General features: G+C 43.2%; 1 protein-coding gene across 2 annotated transcripts in view; it reads right to left on the bottom strand.

Annotated features, from left to right (window-relative positions):
• Window positions 1–15,258, bottom strand: part of Ttc28 (tetratricopeptide repeat domain 28) — a 483,898-nt gene that overhangs the window by 118,128 nt on the left and 350,512 nt on the right. For both annotated transcript variants that reach the window (XM_085680896.2, XM_048450757.3), the window contains one exon: window positions 326–833. In XM_085680896.2, coding sequence (XP_085537022.1) covers window positions 326–833 — 508 coding nt within the window. The remainder of the gene's footprint in view (window positions 1–325; window positions 834–15,258) is intronic.

The raw sequence follows: 15,258 nt of genomic DNA, 5'->3' as shown, positions 1-15,258 counted from the left end.
ATACACAGTGGGTAAATTCACCAAGTAAAGTCATCCCTGATATATTTTCCTCAGGCCCTTAAACCACACACAGCTCCCTACCACCTCCACACCCCTCTCTGTTAGAAAGAGGTACGAACTCTTCTCTCTGAACAAGCTAAAGGGTGGCATGTTTTGTTTCCCAGCACTGCAAGGTTTTAATTCTCAGAGCACAAAAGAGGAAGGCTCAGGGGGTATGGCTGAAGGAAAGATATGGAAGGAATTTTTTTGAACAAAAACACACACAGCAGCTACTCCAGCCACCTCCAGCCTAGCCCAGGGTCACAAAACAAAGGGAGGCTCTTACCCAGATTGGAGGATGCACGGCCCTCTGCAGCCCGGTCCTTGAGGTCCTCAGCAATACCCAGCTGCTGTTCATGGTACTGTTTGGCCCTCTCCAAGTCCTGCATGCACCTGGCAGCATGGCCCAAGCCGGCATAGGCCCGCATCTCAATGGACTTCTCCATCAGCTCCTGTGCCAGCTCCAGCACACAGTTGTGGTAGGACATGGCCTTATCAAAGTTTCTCCGGTAGTGGTAGGCACTGCCCAGGTTGCTGTAGGCACGGGCCTCTTCCCGTTTGCTCCCCAGGTCCTTGGCTATCTGCAGGTGCTGTTCATGGCACTGCACAGCATTTTCAAAGTCACCCATGGCGATGTACACAGCTCCCATGTTGCCGAGTTCTCGGGCTTCAGAAAGTTCATCTTTGGACTGTTTGGCAAGAAGAACGCACTGTTTGTGACTGGCCAGAGCATTGGGATAGTCTCCAATGGCTGTGTACACATGGCCCAGACTACTCAGGGCTGACGAAGCTGCCTGGAGAGGAAGGACAAGGCAGGAAAATGAGAAAACAACAGATAATGGTTTTGGTTTGTTTCAGCAGATAAAATGAGAGTTGTCTGGAATTATCAATCCATCTTCCAGCAGCATTTATATCAGGAGACCACAGGCCCATCAGTACTGACTAAAAGCACATCCCACAGCAAGTCACTAACAGAAGACAATGGCCATGTAAGCAGGTGTTCCATGTAGTTTTCATCTAGAAGACTTTACTGAAATTCGAACAGTCCCTGTTAGTACTCACTAGCTTCTGCAATGGAAGAGAATATCAAAGAATGCCCAAATCTCATGACAAGCACAGGGCACTGGTAAGCAGCAGCAGGCTCTATTCCCTGAGCATAAGATGCTTAGGGACCCACATGTGGTTCTGTGCCTTGAGAGGTGCTGTGTCCCTGCGCACCTCTCTTGAAGCCATGAGGGGGATATTTTCCACCATGACTTATAATACTTGGGGGCAGGATCCTCTGTTCTCTTATCCTACTCTCTCAAGTGACTTGTGGTTTATACCAGGATCAGAACCAAAGAAGAACTCTGGGTGGGGCCCAGCTAACACCTCCGAACCGGACAGTCCCCACTGGCCTTGCTCCTTGGCTCATATGGAGCTCTAGTTTTCCTTTACCTCTGGAGTCTCTGAGCTGCAGCCTCTCAGCACAGAGAAGGGCTACCTGCCAGGACCCAACACACTGTACACCAGTCATCTCTATCAGATCTGTCTGTCTTCAAGGTCTTGATGGGGTTGGTGGTAGAGCATGGCAGTAGACACTTGCCAATAGCACACACAAGGCCCTGAGTTCCAACACTCACCATGGAAAAAATAATAAAGATTAAAATTGAGAGGTCTTAGTGAAAATGACTCTATGCCAGTACAGGACTACACAGAGGCACAAAACAAACAGAAAACTAAAGCATCAAAGAAGCAGCCACACGCTTTCCAGCCCCCTACCAAGTGCACACAGTCTCAGACTCCAGTGTTCGTTTTTAAAGACCTTTGTGTAAGAATATAAAAGAGAAGTTATGCTAGGCTGTCCCTTCCCTTTATTCTGAAACTTGAAAGCTTGTCTCCCTTCCTCTCCTTCATTACACGTCTGCGGCCATTTAGCACATGGCCCCTTTCTTCATGATGTTTCCACCTCCATAACATGAACATGTGACCCTGGGAGAACAAAGGGAGCTCTTGATCCCAGGGCCTCCAGCTCGAGAGCACCAATGAGACAGTGCTGTGCCTTCCTTTCTCAGATGTATTCTTCTATGCCCTTCCGAAGGCTTTCATTAATATCTCATAGATATGAGTGATGTGCTTTCCCTGTTTGCTTTGCTTTGTGAAGTAGCAGTTTTTGCTAATAGTGGCTGAGACCATTTGCACAGTGTTTCTGAGTGGTATGTTTGCAAAGCGAACTACATTGAGTTGCTTTTTATCAACACACATGTTCCTACAAAAAGATTTAGAAATCAGAGAGGAAATAAACACATATAAGTTTGCTTTTTTGGTTCTTGTCTGAATCGTGAGATAGATACAGCTCTAGAGATATTATGATGCTGCATCAGTCACCCTGGCCGAGGCAGCAATGATGTCACAAGGCAACATGCCACTAAGACAGTGTTGGTCTCAGGCTCCACTCTGAGCCTCGTGGGGACAGAAGGTGAGGTGCCATGTTAACCTACTGTACCATTGAAGCATGATTAATAAAAACTCAGAGAGAGAAATTGGGGTTCAACCTGAAGGACAGAAAAGTAAAACAGCCATCCATTGGCTCTTACCTCTACCTCAGTCTGAAACAGCAATCCTGCCTCCAGGAATTCTCAGAATGAGACTGTGTCTGAGAGCTGTCTCCTCCTGTTTTATAATCCTCTCTGGGATTAAAGGCATGCAACACTATTGCCTGGTTTCTATGGCAAACTAGTGTGACTACTGGGATTAAAGGTGTGTGTCATTGCTGTTGGCCAGTGGGGCTGTTTCATTCTTTGATCTCCAGGAAAACTTTATTTATTAAAATACAAATGAAATGTCACTACATACCATGGCTCTCCATTGCTCAAACCCCACCAACACTCACTCTCACGATCTTTTCTTCATTTGCTATAAGTCTTGGCCTCAGTGTCTTTCCTCTCCATGTGGTACTTTCCCCTCCTGTCCTCTGCACAGTTTCTTTCCCATCTAAACCTCATGAGGGAGGCCATAGTCCAGACTACAACCTGATGTCCTTTTGGTAGGATACACAGGCCCTTCTCTGGGAAGCCAGGCAGCTAAGGACCAGATCTTACCTCTGGGAGCTCAGCTATCTGGGTGTCCTACCTCTGGCACGTGCAACAACTGAACAACGTGGAGCCTTGGTTTCCAGACAGCCATTTCTACCTTCCACAGCAACAAGCCAGGAGCTGAGTGTTTCAAACATAGCCCTGAGCCCCTGTCAAATGTGTAAACCATAAATAATTTACTAGCTAGCTTCACTAGCAGATCTGGTTGGAGGCAATGAGCCTTCAAACAGTGCTGCGGACAGATTTATAAGACACAGGCAGGCACAGCACCCCAGGTGTCACTGTGCTTGGAAACTTCTGGTTTATGACAACTCCAAATGACAGTTCAGAGAGCTTGTGCTTCTGAGTCTTCACTTCTCTAAATGGCAGGAAGAGACAAGAGCTGCCTCACTGATGCTCTGTGAGTGTGAGAGGAACAATCATGCACCTCCCTCCCAGGGTGTGTGGAGAAGACCGGGGCATCAGCCCTTTCCTGCCATCCTCCCCTTAGCTCTGCAGAGGCAGACTCTTGAAGGCAGTATCCTACCCCCTCACATCTCTGGGAAGAACTGTGTGATGACAGAGTATGCATCAGAGCTTCTGAAGCTGGGACAGGCTCAGCACAGATGGAACAGAGTTGAACATCAGATCATTTCACTTCTGTATTTATAAAATGGTGCTAACAACAATATTGTACACACTTGGCATCCAATAGGACAATGCCTTGATAGCACCAGAGTAATGGTGCAGTGCTCTGTAAACTCAGCAAAGGTGTGTGTGTGCTGATGACCTCAAGCCGCGTGAGCTGGGCTCTTACCAGGCAGACACTAGAAGCAGTCGCTGAAAACAACAGTGATCATGACTGAACATCTGTATTCCTATCAGTTTCACAGGAAATAAAACCTAGTGTTTTACTGCCCCTGGGCAAATAACATGTGATGGCATTTATCAGCTAAGTGTGTTTGAAATTATCCACTTGTCTTTGTTCAGACTCCTGAAGAAGACGTGAAGGTCCCGTCGACTGGGACCCCCAGGCCTGCTGCACACAGACCCTATGCTGAGCTTCGTGCTGCCTTTGTATATTGATCTTGCTGAGGTTTCTGTGCCAGAAAAGCAGCAGCTGCTTCCCACAGGGGACACATCTGGGAACATCTGTATTGAACACTAAAATGCATACAGAAAGCATCACTAGCAAACTATCAGGGCAGAAGAATACAATGGTTCTCTCTTTCTACAAAGATAGAAATGAGACCTTTTCTTGTCAAAACACAGCTCCCAACTGGGGCCGGTCACCCCACCACCCTGCCAAGCTTCGTGAGGCCTGAGCTAGAACCAGAAATTACTTCACATACCAACCCATTTTCAAGGGCTTAGAGTTTGAGAAATGAAGTAAGACTTAAACTATCCAAACAAGAGCCAGACTGACGATGACATGACCATTAAACAAGGTTCGAGGATGTGCACCTTTTCCTCCCATCAGGCATGTGCTTCCCTTATTTTTCATAGTGGTTATATTTTACACTGTTACCTAAGGAATATTCGGTATGATTGTCAATTGATTAATTGTATGTACTTGGGCAAATGGGATTGTATTTGTAGCTAGTAGCAGAAATATTGATTTTCCCCCCCCTCTTTCCACCCAAATCCACATGTATGATGTATTCCCTGCCCTCTCAGTGCTCCTAAACTCTGGGTCCTTTCTTAAATACCCTCAGCCCAGCAAAGGAACACAGAAACATGGACAGGCTCTGGATTCAGGCATAGAGAGAGATTTGCACGTCAGACTATGAGGCAATGTGCACTAAAGAGCACTGGTGAGCCTGGGATCCTCCCCTGTAAGTGCTTGGACAGCCCAGGTAAGGGTCTGGCACTAGAAGATTCTTACACTTGTATATCTTAGTTTCTCTTCCTACTGCAGCAGACTTAAGTTTTGTCATTTCAGAAACGTGGGTAAGACGATCAGAAAACAACACACAAAATTCTGTCACCACAACTAAAAGGACAGCAGAAGCATCTGGACTCCTGATGGCAGGCAGCACCATTACCTGCACAACAGAAGGTACTACAGTGCTCTGCAAATATCTACCTAACCCTCCCTTTATTTAGGGGTGGACTTGGTCACTTGTCTCTTTGCTGTGACTAAGGAACCTGACACATGCACTGAAATGAGAGGATTTGCTTTGGCTTAAAGTTCAAGGACATATGGCCTGAGAGAAAACATCACAGTGAGGGCACATTGGATCTGGAGTCCGGAAGCCGAGAGTAAACAGGAAGTGGACTCAGACTGTCATACTTTAAGGTCCACCCCTAGGGACCTACTTCATCTGGTTAGGCCCCATCTTCTCACAGTCTACAACTTCCCAAATCACATCCCTGTGATTCCAGCACTTAGGTGGCTGGAACAGGAGAATTAAAAGCTTGAATTTGCCAGAATCCACACAGCAAGATATTACCTTCAAACAAAACAACACAGCCAAAAAGTTTCAGTTAATGGTTAAACTGTGGCATTTATGAGGCAGTATGAGGTGTTCATCTATCAAGCTACAAAAAGACACAGATGAAACCAGAGAGGTACACACTGGTGGAAGAGGCCAGCTCCTTTCTGCATCCATTCAGGACAGGCAAGCTTCAGAGTGAAGATGTTCCAAGGGCCTGTGAGTGGGGCATTACCAGGTAGAGCACAGGGATTTTAGGGCACTGAAGGAGTTCTGCATGATACAATAGCAGATATGTGACATTTAAGTTTATAGCATAGAATGAATCCACTGTAAATGTCAACTTCAATAAACAATATATCAACTTTGGCTCATCGTTTGTGATATATACCATACAGAAGGTGTCGGTGAAGGACAAGCAGATTGGAGGCAACTGTGAGAGCTCTATTTCCACAATGTTTTACTCTGAAATAAGGCCTTTAGTTGAAAATTTATTTATACATAAATTAGAGCTCCCCTTGGGGGAGGGGCGGGTGGGTAATTCAGGAAGCAAACAGCCCACACAAGGCATGATGCAGATGTGAGTGCTGAGCCTAGGAAAGCAGGTGGGATGAGTCTGTACCCAGTGTGGACAATCCCAGGCTTTTCCCAAATACGACTTCCTCTTATCATCACGTCAAACCTGGCATGTGATGTAGTGACATCCCTAGAAGTACTAACTAATAAAGTCGCTGGGAAGGGCCACACACAGCAACTCCAGCGCTGGCACTGGGTACAAGTGAGTGTGTTCAAGAGCCCTGGCTGATCTGTAATGAACACAGAGTGGGCACAAGAAATAAAGCTCTGGTTTAAGCCACTGAGATTCTGGAATTGGTTGTTATTACCACATAATCCACCAATCCTGACTGATATTCCACTGAGCAAAAATTAGTAACTTAACTCTCCAGTAGACATCCTCCTGAGAGTCAACTAGGAAAGCAAACTATCTAGTGGCCTGATCATGTACCAATCACACAAGCTTCTACAATGAAACTTTAGTTCATTCTATAAGAAAACCCTATTTGAGAAGAACTGGCCCCTAAATCAGTGTTAGTTAATCTTGACAGCCCTGACAGTTTCAGGTGCAAAGGTCAATCTGGCTTCTTCAAGTCACAAATCATTAATCCTTAGGGAGAATCTATAGCTATCCAAATACAAGCCCAGAGAAACTGCAGAGTGAATTTTATTCTTCTGGGTGTGCCTTAAACGGCAGGCACATCTTATTTAATAAGTGCATTACAGCCTGACTTGTACTTGAGATAATAAAATAATTCTCATAAAAAGTATATGGCCAAGGGCTCCTGGAATGTTCACTCAGTGCTCACATAAGACACTTGGACAAAAACTACAGGCATCTTCTTACTCCGACAATGCCACGACAGCACCCAAAGACAACTTCATGGCAAAAACACCGTTTAGAATTCAGTGCTTCTGCAAACAGCTGCTGTGGCTTCGTTCTAAAGAAAGTATCAACCTGTCAACACCACACTTACGTCTTTGTTTGTGCCACCGGGAAGCTGACGGTCAGACCATACAAGAGTTCTTAGCCCTGTTCATAGCCAGATGTAATATAAGAGTAAGTACACACTACCCTGGTTTCAGCCTCTGAGTTGACTCTATCCCCCCACCCCATTAAGCCTGATGGCTTCTTTCACACTCTCTTCCTGCTTCTGCACATGCTTCTTGGATGAAAGTAGACAAATCAATGAAACACAAACAAAAGAAGTTAAAATCTAAGGAGGGAAACACTTCCTAGATGGCGTTTCGTAAAACTGTGAACAAACTGCTACAGGGAGAGGACACTTCACTGTATCACATGAAAAGGGAGGCATGTGAGGATCAAAAGTCATTTCCATGTTGCCCATGCTCTGTGACTGGTATCAGGTGTATTCACAGTCAGTCCAATCAGAATGCCCTGAGCTCTAAACCTCTGCCTGAAGGAATATTACACAATTACTATATAAACAGCATGCCTTTCAAGTGTGATACAATAGTTGGTTTGAGTCTATATTCTGGGCTTCCAGAGTCATTAGTAACAGTTACAGGTTCTCCATGGTAACCCAGCAGCCAGAGGACTTTCATAAAAATTATTTTTATCCAAATTATATTAGGGTTGGAAGAATAATATAATGTCATAAAGATCTATTACCTAGGTATAAGAGCTTCTATCGCAGGTGATGAATTATTTATAATGGCCGGCACTGTACGGCAATGTTTTCAAACGGAGGATTTGTAAATGTCCTTTGCAGATGCAAATGAACAGATTAATAAGGAAACAAGCTTTCTGGTGTGAGAAGCCAGGATGACAGATTAGCTATTAAGAGCAATTTATAGGTCATAAGATACGAAAGCTGGCAAGAAACACTGCCACTGTCGGCTCTAGAAATAGTAAAACTGCATCTGGTTTCCCAGGGGTTTCCTGTTGGACATTTTAATTACACCAGAAAACTGCCAGAATTTATAATGGTTTCATTTTTAGAAAACGTGATGCGCTGTGTAAACTTGATATAATACAACATCGTTGATGGTGTATGCCATCAGTTCCAGCCACAATGCAGCTATGAGAGCTGACAACTTCTAAATGGCAGAGAGAAACTTCTAGTGTCTCCTCAGTATTGCCTAGGGTTTCTCCTGCTTCTTTAGGACCCTGGTGGTCAGGCTACAGCCTAGTAGGACCTCACAGCCACTACTCTCTGTAGCTCCTCAGTCACAGTGACCACCAAAGTAGACACCTGGAGCTGCAGCGATGACTGGAGAAGAGTTACAAGGTAAAGCACCAGAAGATAGCCTTGTCTCAGAAGTGTCTCAGAAGTGACAGAGCTCACCCTACCATGAAGTTGCTTTAGTTCCATTCCATCACTGCCAGACACCCAGCATTCACAGTCATTTCAGTGACTATAAAACTCTGCTCTGAATGGGTTGGAATGCAACAGATCACCTCAGAAGGCAGTATTTACACTAAATCATAAAACCTGGGTTTAGCAGGATGGGACATAAGGAGGAAACCAGATGGAAAAACACGAGTACAAGAGTGTCCCAGAAAGGGATAGCTTGTGTGCAGATGCGAGAAGATAACGAGAGACCTTTAAATTGCATAGGAAAAGGACCTTCAGGGATCTGGAAAGATGTTTTGGAAACAAACAACTGAGAACTTCTGCTTTCATTGGTGAAGGAATGTTGCCATACCCTCCAACTACAAGGGCCAGGATGTAATGGTTGCTGAGGCCTTCTGAAACACACAGCTTCTGATGTTCAGGAGCAAAGATGTGCAATCTCAGCTCTCTGTGGTTCACTCACTCCAGCAGATTTACCCCTTCCCCTGTAGGGAACAATGATTCCAAACCAAGATTTCAGTGCAAGAGACAAGAGGGAAGGAAAGTTGAAGGAGGCTTTATATTTATACACCACCCAGGCTTTTAGTTTCAAGTGTCACCAAACCACTTAACCCTACGAGCTTGAACAAGGGATTTTAATGACTGAAGGTACAGCCGTTGAAATATATACATCTGTGGTCCCAGCTATTTGGGAGACTGATGTAGGGTTGCTTGAATTTAGGAGTTCAAGAACAACATGGGCAGTGTATTAAGATTCCCATCTCAAAATAAACCACAGTGAAGTACCACTGTTCTGGTGGAATTTTCCTGTAGTAGCCCCAGTGGGTACCTAAGGCATCTACAGGACTCTTTAGAGTCCTCTGAAAAACACCTGCTTTGGCCTGTGGCAGGGCAGAATAGAGCTAGGTGGGAAAACTAAACTGAATGCTGGGAGAAGGAAGGCAGAGTCAGAGATGTCATGTAGCCGCCAAAGGAGACAGATGCCAGAGAACCTTACTGGTAAACCACAAGTCCCTCATGGGAAAATGCAAAAAAAAAAAATAGAAATGGGTTAATTTAAGATATGAGAGTAGTTAAAAAGAAGCCTAGGCTAGTAGGCCAAGCAGTGTTGTAAATAATATAGTTTCTGTGTGATTATTTTGGGTCTGGGCGGCTGGGAACGAAGGAGCAATCTCTGAAAACAAAATGGTGCACCAACATGGGCCAACTACATCCACATAAAAACTGGGAGAGCTTGGGAAAGAATTCTAGACACAAAAGGACAGAGTTAAGCACAGCTTCTTGGTAGTCACATCTTTTTTCAGATAGACTTTGTTTGCTGAGGCATGGTTCCTTTAGGAGGCTTTCTGGGTCAGTGTTAGAAAAAAATTGCATGACTTCTTTAAGATCCAGCTTCCTGCTTTGTGCTTTCAGAATAAACTATGGTTCTTTCAGGAGGTCCTGCACTTAAATGGGGTCTGTGAGCAGCATGTTACAAACTGTTTAATGGCACAGCATAGAGCCACTGAGTCACTGGAACTGGGCTGTGTGCAAGGCTTGCAGAGGCAGTGAACATGCCTCCACCATGTTGAATTGGGCAGAACAAACAGGCAGTGCCATGAGGGTGGTTCTAGCCACACCCATTTAACATTTTTTTTTAAAAAGTGCTCCTCATCAAAAAATGAGTACAGATATGCAATAAAGACAGATTCAGATAAAAAAAAAAAGACCTCTAAATGGGTCACAATGTTGGATAAATGTACATAGACTTGGGAAAGAGAATAAAAGAAGTATGGACAGTTAAAAAAAATAAGACAAAGTCTTCAAAGAGACAGAATACAGACATTCATAAATTAAAGAAAAATAATCCATGTAAAAATGGAAAATACACAGAGAGTCTGAATTATGTATATTACTGTGTTTTATTTGAATTTTTGACTGTGAATGAGCTAAGTACAGAGAGACATTTTATTGTATGGCTGCTAAGCTAAATCATTTAAAGGGGAATATACTATAAAGGTGAATACTTTGCATTGGTATGGATCTTGATTTATTGATAAAAATTTAAAATCAATTTGTTATATGTATATTTATGCTCTTGATTAAGGTATTGTGTTTGTGTAGCTCATTTAAAAATGTAAAGTATAATTAAGAAATACAGGCTAATAGATAGTCATCTATAGTAGTTAAGCTTATAGTCATGTTAGGTGGGTTTGCTAGATGTACAGAGATATATTTCAGATGAATAGGTATTCTTCAAACCTTTCAAAGACAAACAGAATATGACATTTAAAATGTTTTAAGAACTTAGGACTTTTCATGACAATGAGACACATCTGCTCCTGGCAGCACCAATCAACTTCAAGAGGATGATGGGCATTGAAGAGGATCCTTATGGAGTTTGTTAGACATCTGGGCAAGAAACTGCTCTTGCCTGGACTGTTTGATGGTATGCTGTATGAACTAGACATGCAGGACCCACAGAAGAATGACTGCTGAACTTGCCTAAAGGTGAGACAGTCCTTCAGGGTTCTTGCTTCATGAAAGAGTCTGCCAGGCATTCTGCAGGATACAGAAGAAAGTGACTGATAAACTGTCAACAGAGGTGAAATAGTTGGTGCGGGAGAATTGTCTGTATTCTGTCAATCATGTTTTAAATAAACGCTGATTGGCCAGGCAGGAACTATAGGTGGGTCAACCAGACAGGAAGTAGAGGCAGGGCGATGAGAACAGGAGTATTCTGGGAAGCAGGAAGCTCCCTCCACAGCCCTGCCCAGATCACGGAAGACGCAAGATGTAATCTGCCCAGCTGAGAAAGGTACCGAGCCATGTGGCTAACATAGATAAGAATAATGGGTTAATATAAGCTACAAGAGCTAATAAGTAGCCTGAGCTAATGGGCCAATCAGTTTTATAACTTATGGAGATATCTGTGTGATTTTCTCTGGGACTAAACAGCTGGGAGGCTGGGCAGGACAGAAATCCCAAAAAGCCGTCCTTCATGTCACAAATAGTCTTTCAAATTTCCTGCTTCATGGAAAAGTCTGCCAGAGACTATGGACCTGTAGGCTGAAGATGAATGCCCTACCGCTGCAGAAGAACTTTGGGTAACTGTCTAGGCAACAAGATGTCTCTGTCAATTCTAGAGTTTTGGAAGTTGCTTACAATGTACTTCCTGTTTACTTAAGTAACATTATATCCTTTTGGAGTCTTTGAAAGAGTTGAAAAACAGTTATACTTTTCCCTGGTTATAATAAAAGATAGATTAGATATAAAACTTTAGACTAACAAGTATAGGATAAATAATAGAGTATTTTCCTTAATTTGCCAAATATAAAATGGACTAAATATTGTAATTATAATTTTTGCTTGGTAACTGTTTTGTTATATGTAATTTTACTATGGTAAATTAAAAACCTTCCTTTTTATTTGGACAGAAAAGAAGAAATGGTGTGGGAAATCCTTCTGTTCATGTGTTGCTTTTATTGGTTAATGAATAAAGTTGCTTTGGTCTGTGGGAGGGCAGAATAGAGCTAGATGGGAAAACTAAACTGAATGATAGAAGAAAGAAGGTGGAGTCTAGAGAGATGCCATGTAGCTGCCAAAGGAGACAAATGCCAGAGAACCTTACTGGTAAACCATGAGCCTCACGGTAAAATACAAAATAATAGAAATGGGTTAATTTAAGATGTAAGAGTTAGTTAATAAGAAACCTAAGCTAATAGGCCAAGCAGTGTTGTAATTAACATAGTTTCTCTGGGATTATTTTGGGTCTGGGTGGCCGGGAACAAATGAACAGTCTCTGACTATAAACACTTGACAAGAGAATCTTTCAGTGTTCTTAGATGTGGGCAGAGGTTCACCATCTTGGGTTTAGGGGCAGTTTTATTAACTAGAGAAGGACCAGGATCAGTGCCAGTTCTCTAGTCCCAGCAAATGCCTCCTTCAAGCCACTCACCCCATGTCTCCATGGCTTCACTGACTCTGCTGTAACTGTTTAAGAAGCAAATCTGAATATATTCCTGCAGTGACCAGTCCCAAGCTCATCATACCAATCTCTCATCATTTGGCTCTGCATACAGCAGCACCCTATGCATAGTTAGCAGTCTCCACATGCTCGGGATCTCAGACCAGTCTGAGATTAGAACTACATTAGTTTTTATTTAGTTATTTTTATTTCAATGCCAATTATTTATATACTAAATCTATCTAGAGTGAATTTCTGTCTATTTTATTCTTAATGATAAATTTAAATATTTTAAAAATAATGTGACAATATTAACAAATTAGGTTTGAAATATTAATATTTCAGAAGCATTGTTTCATTCTCTGAAATCCTCAGTGCTATTCAGTGTCAAAGACAAAGGTAAACTTGGACAATTTTAATCAAACTTTTTAAACAACTACTAATTTTATCAGTTCAGTCACCTAGGGTGGAGAGCAATCAGTGTGCTTCGTGGGTTCCAGTCTTGCATCTGCAGGACACATTCTCCTACGAAGCTCACTCTGTCTATTGCCTTACATATGAGACTGGGAAATGACAGCTACTTCATCAGACAAGGATGACCACACATTTAAAGATACTGAAATGCAGGGTGTATTCAATTACTGTGAACTGTTTTTACATGCACTAAACACTAAGAAACTGAGAAAATTAACAAATTCTATTGTCATATATATACATATATATATATTAAATTAATCTACTTTGAATATTTATTTAATGTGAAAATGTACCAATCTGTGTCATCCTTCCCTCTTTTATTACGTCAACTGAGAAATATAAAAACATCAGATCCTTGGTGTGACATTTATCAGCATTGCTTTGGCATACAAATTATTTGGTATACAGTGAATCTTTTAGAAGTGAAGTTACAGGCAGTTGTGCTGGACACTGAGCATGGTTTCCTGCCGAGCACTCTGTGCCCTTTATCACCGAACCATCTCTCCATGCCCAGAGTCTCCCTCACAGACTATTCAGGTGGGCTACAAATCCCCTAGTGTGCTTTGTTTAATGTTGTTCATCTCACAAGATGAACTGTGGTCCTCAGACTTCTCACAAGTGCCATAAGAGACAACATCAAAGTGAACGAACATTTAACATACATTGGGTGCTTGAAGGAAATGCATCGATTAAGTCAGCTGGGGTATGTCAAGGACATACTTCAGAGACTTGGGAATAAGATTTTGGGAGATGTGGTCATCATTGGATTCTTATTTCTCTGCATAACGATGTCCACTGTGTTTTAAGATTAGCCCACTTTGTGAATGCCGGCTGCATTCAGAGATCAGATGTGCTGCTGTGGCAGTCTAGGCTGGTGACATTGGTGGGGACTTTCCACATCAGCCTGCTGCCATGGAAGAATCTAGGCTGGCATTCTAAAACACCACGATACCCCCAGGCATGGTGGTGAGACTGCCTTACATGGTAGTGCTAGTTTTAGCTTACTGAGGACCTCCCCCATTTCCATGACAACTGTTTACACTCCTTCCACGTTTGAGTTCATGGTTCTTCTCTCCCATATCCTTGTCAGTATTCTGCCTGGGGTGAGGTGGAATCTCAAAGTTGTTTTTATTTGCTTTCCCTGATGACAAGGATATGGAACATTAAAAAGAAATATTCACTGGCCATTTGTGCTTCTTTTGAGAAGTGTTCAGCTCCCTGGCCCATTTACTGACTGGCAATTTGAGGTTGTATCCTGTTTTGGTTTTTTGGTGTTTGGTTTTTGCAGGTTTTATTATTATTATTATTACATTCTGGGTATCAAGCTTCTATTTAATGTACAGCTGGCAAAGATTTTTCTCCTACTCTACAGCTGCCTGTTCACTCTGCTGATAGGTTCCTATGCAGTGAAGACATTTTTAAGTTCCTAGAGCCCCATTTGTAGATTCCTGGGACTGCTCCTGTGTTGTGTCCTGTCCAGGAGGCCCTTGCCTGCCTCTGTATCTTGAAATACATTCCCTATGTTTTCCTCTGCAGTTTCAGTCTTTAAATTAAGACTGTTGGACCATTTTGAATTGATTTTTGTCCACAGTGAGAGATGTGGATCGAAACATAGCTGGCAAGGAAAGACTTCCATAGCACGGCTCCACTGCTCAGTTGAGCTCCCATGTCCTTACAAGCCAGATGCTGCAGGTCTGTTCTCTTAACACATACTTCATTCCTCCTCTCAGGCATGGCTCACCCTTTGGTTATACTTTTAAAAGATGACATTTATTTCCTTAGTGTGTGCACCTGTGTGACACGTGTGGAGTAGAAGGCAATGTTCTGGGCTTTGCTCTCTCCTATTCTGTGGGTTACAGGAATCAAACTCAGGCCATCAGGTTTGTGTTATAAGCGCCTTTACCTGCTGAGCCACACCATCAGCCCTTGGCTAGAATCATGCTTAAATACATGTTTATTTGTTTCAGATAATACCAAAGACTGCTTTAAAAGCACTGGCTATAAAAATCATAAAGAGCTGAGCCAGCAACCTCTTCTTGAGCAGGCAGGCCTGAGACAGCAACCTCAACAGGAGCAGGTACAAGGGAGCTACTGCTTAGGGAGCAGGCCAGAGCCAGAAACCTCTGTGGAACAGGGATCCAAGCCAGTGACCTCTGCCATAACAGGCCTAAACCAGCTACCTCAGCCAGAGCAGACCCAAAGCAGTGACCCCCACAGGAGCAGATACAAGGGATCCACTGCTGAGAGAGCAGGCCCCAGCCAGAGACCTCTGTGGGTCCAGGTAGGAATCAGCAACCTCTGAGGTAGTGGGCCCAAGCCAGCAATCTCCACCAGAGAAGGACCAAGGCAGCAACCTCAGTGGGAACAGCCTCAAGCAAGCAACTTCCATATGAGCAGGCCCAAACGACACCCTATATTGCAGAGCAAATCTCAGG

The sequence above is a fragment of the Myodes glareolus genome, chromosome 2 (assembly GCF_982192425.1).
Source record: "Myodes glareolus chromosome 2, mMyoGla1.1, whole genome shotgun sequence".
Taxonomy (NCBI): domain Eukaryota; kingdom Metazoa; phylum Chordata; class Mammalia; order Rodentia; family Cricetidae; genus Myodes; species Myodes glareolus.
The sequence above is the reverse complement of the archived record's forward strand: the minus strand, read 5'-3'. Positions and strand labels throughout refer to the sequence as shown.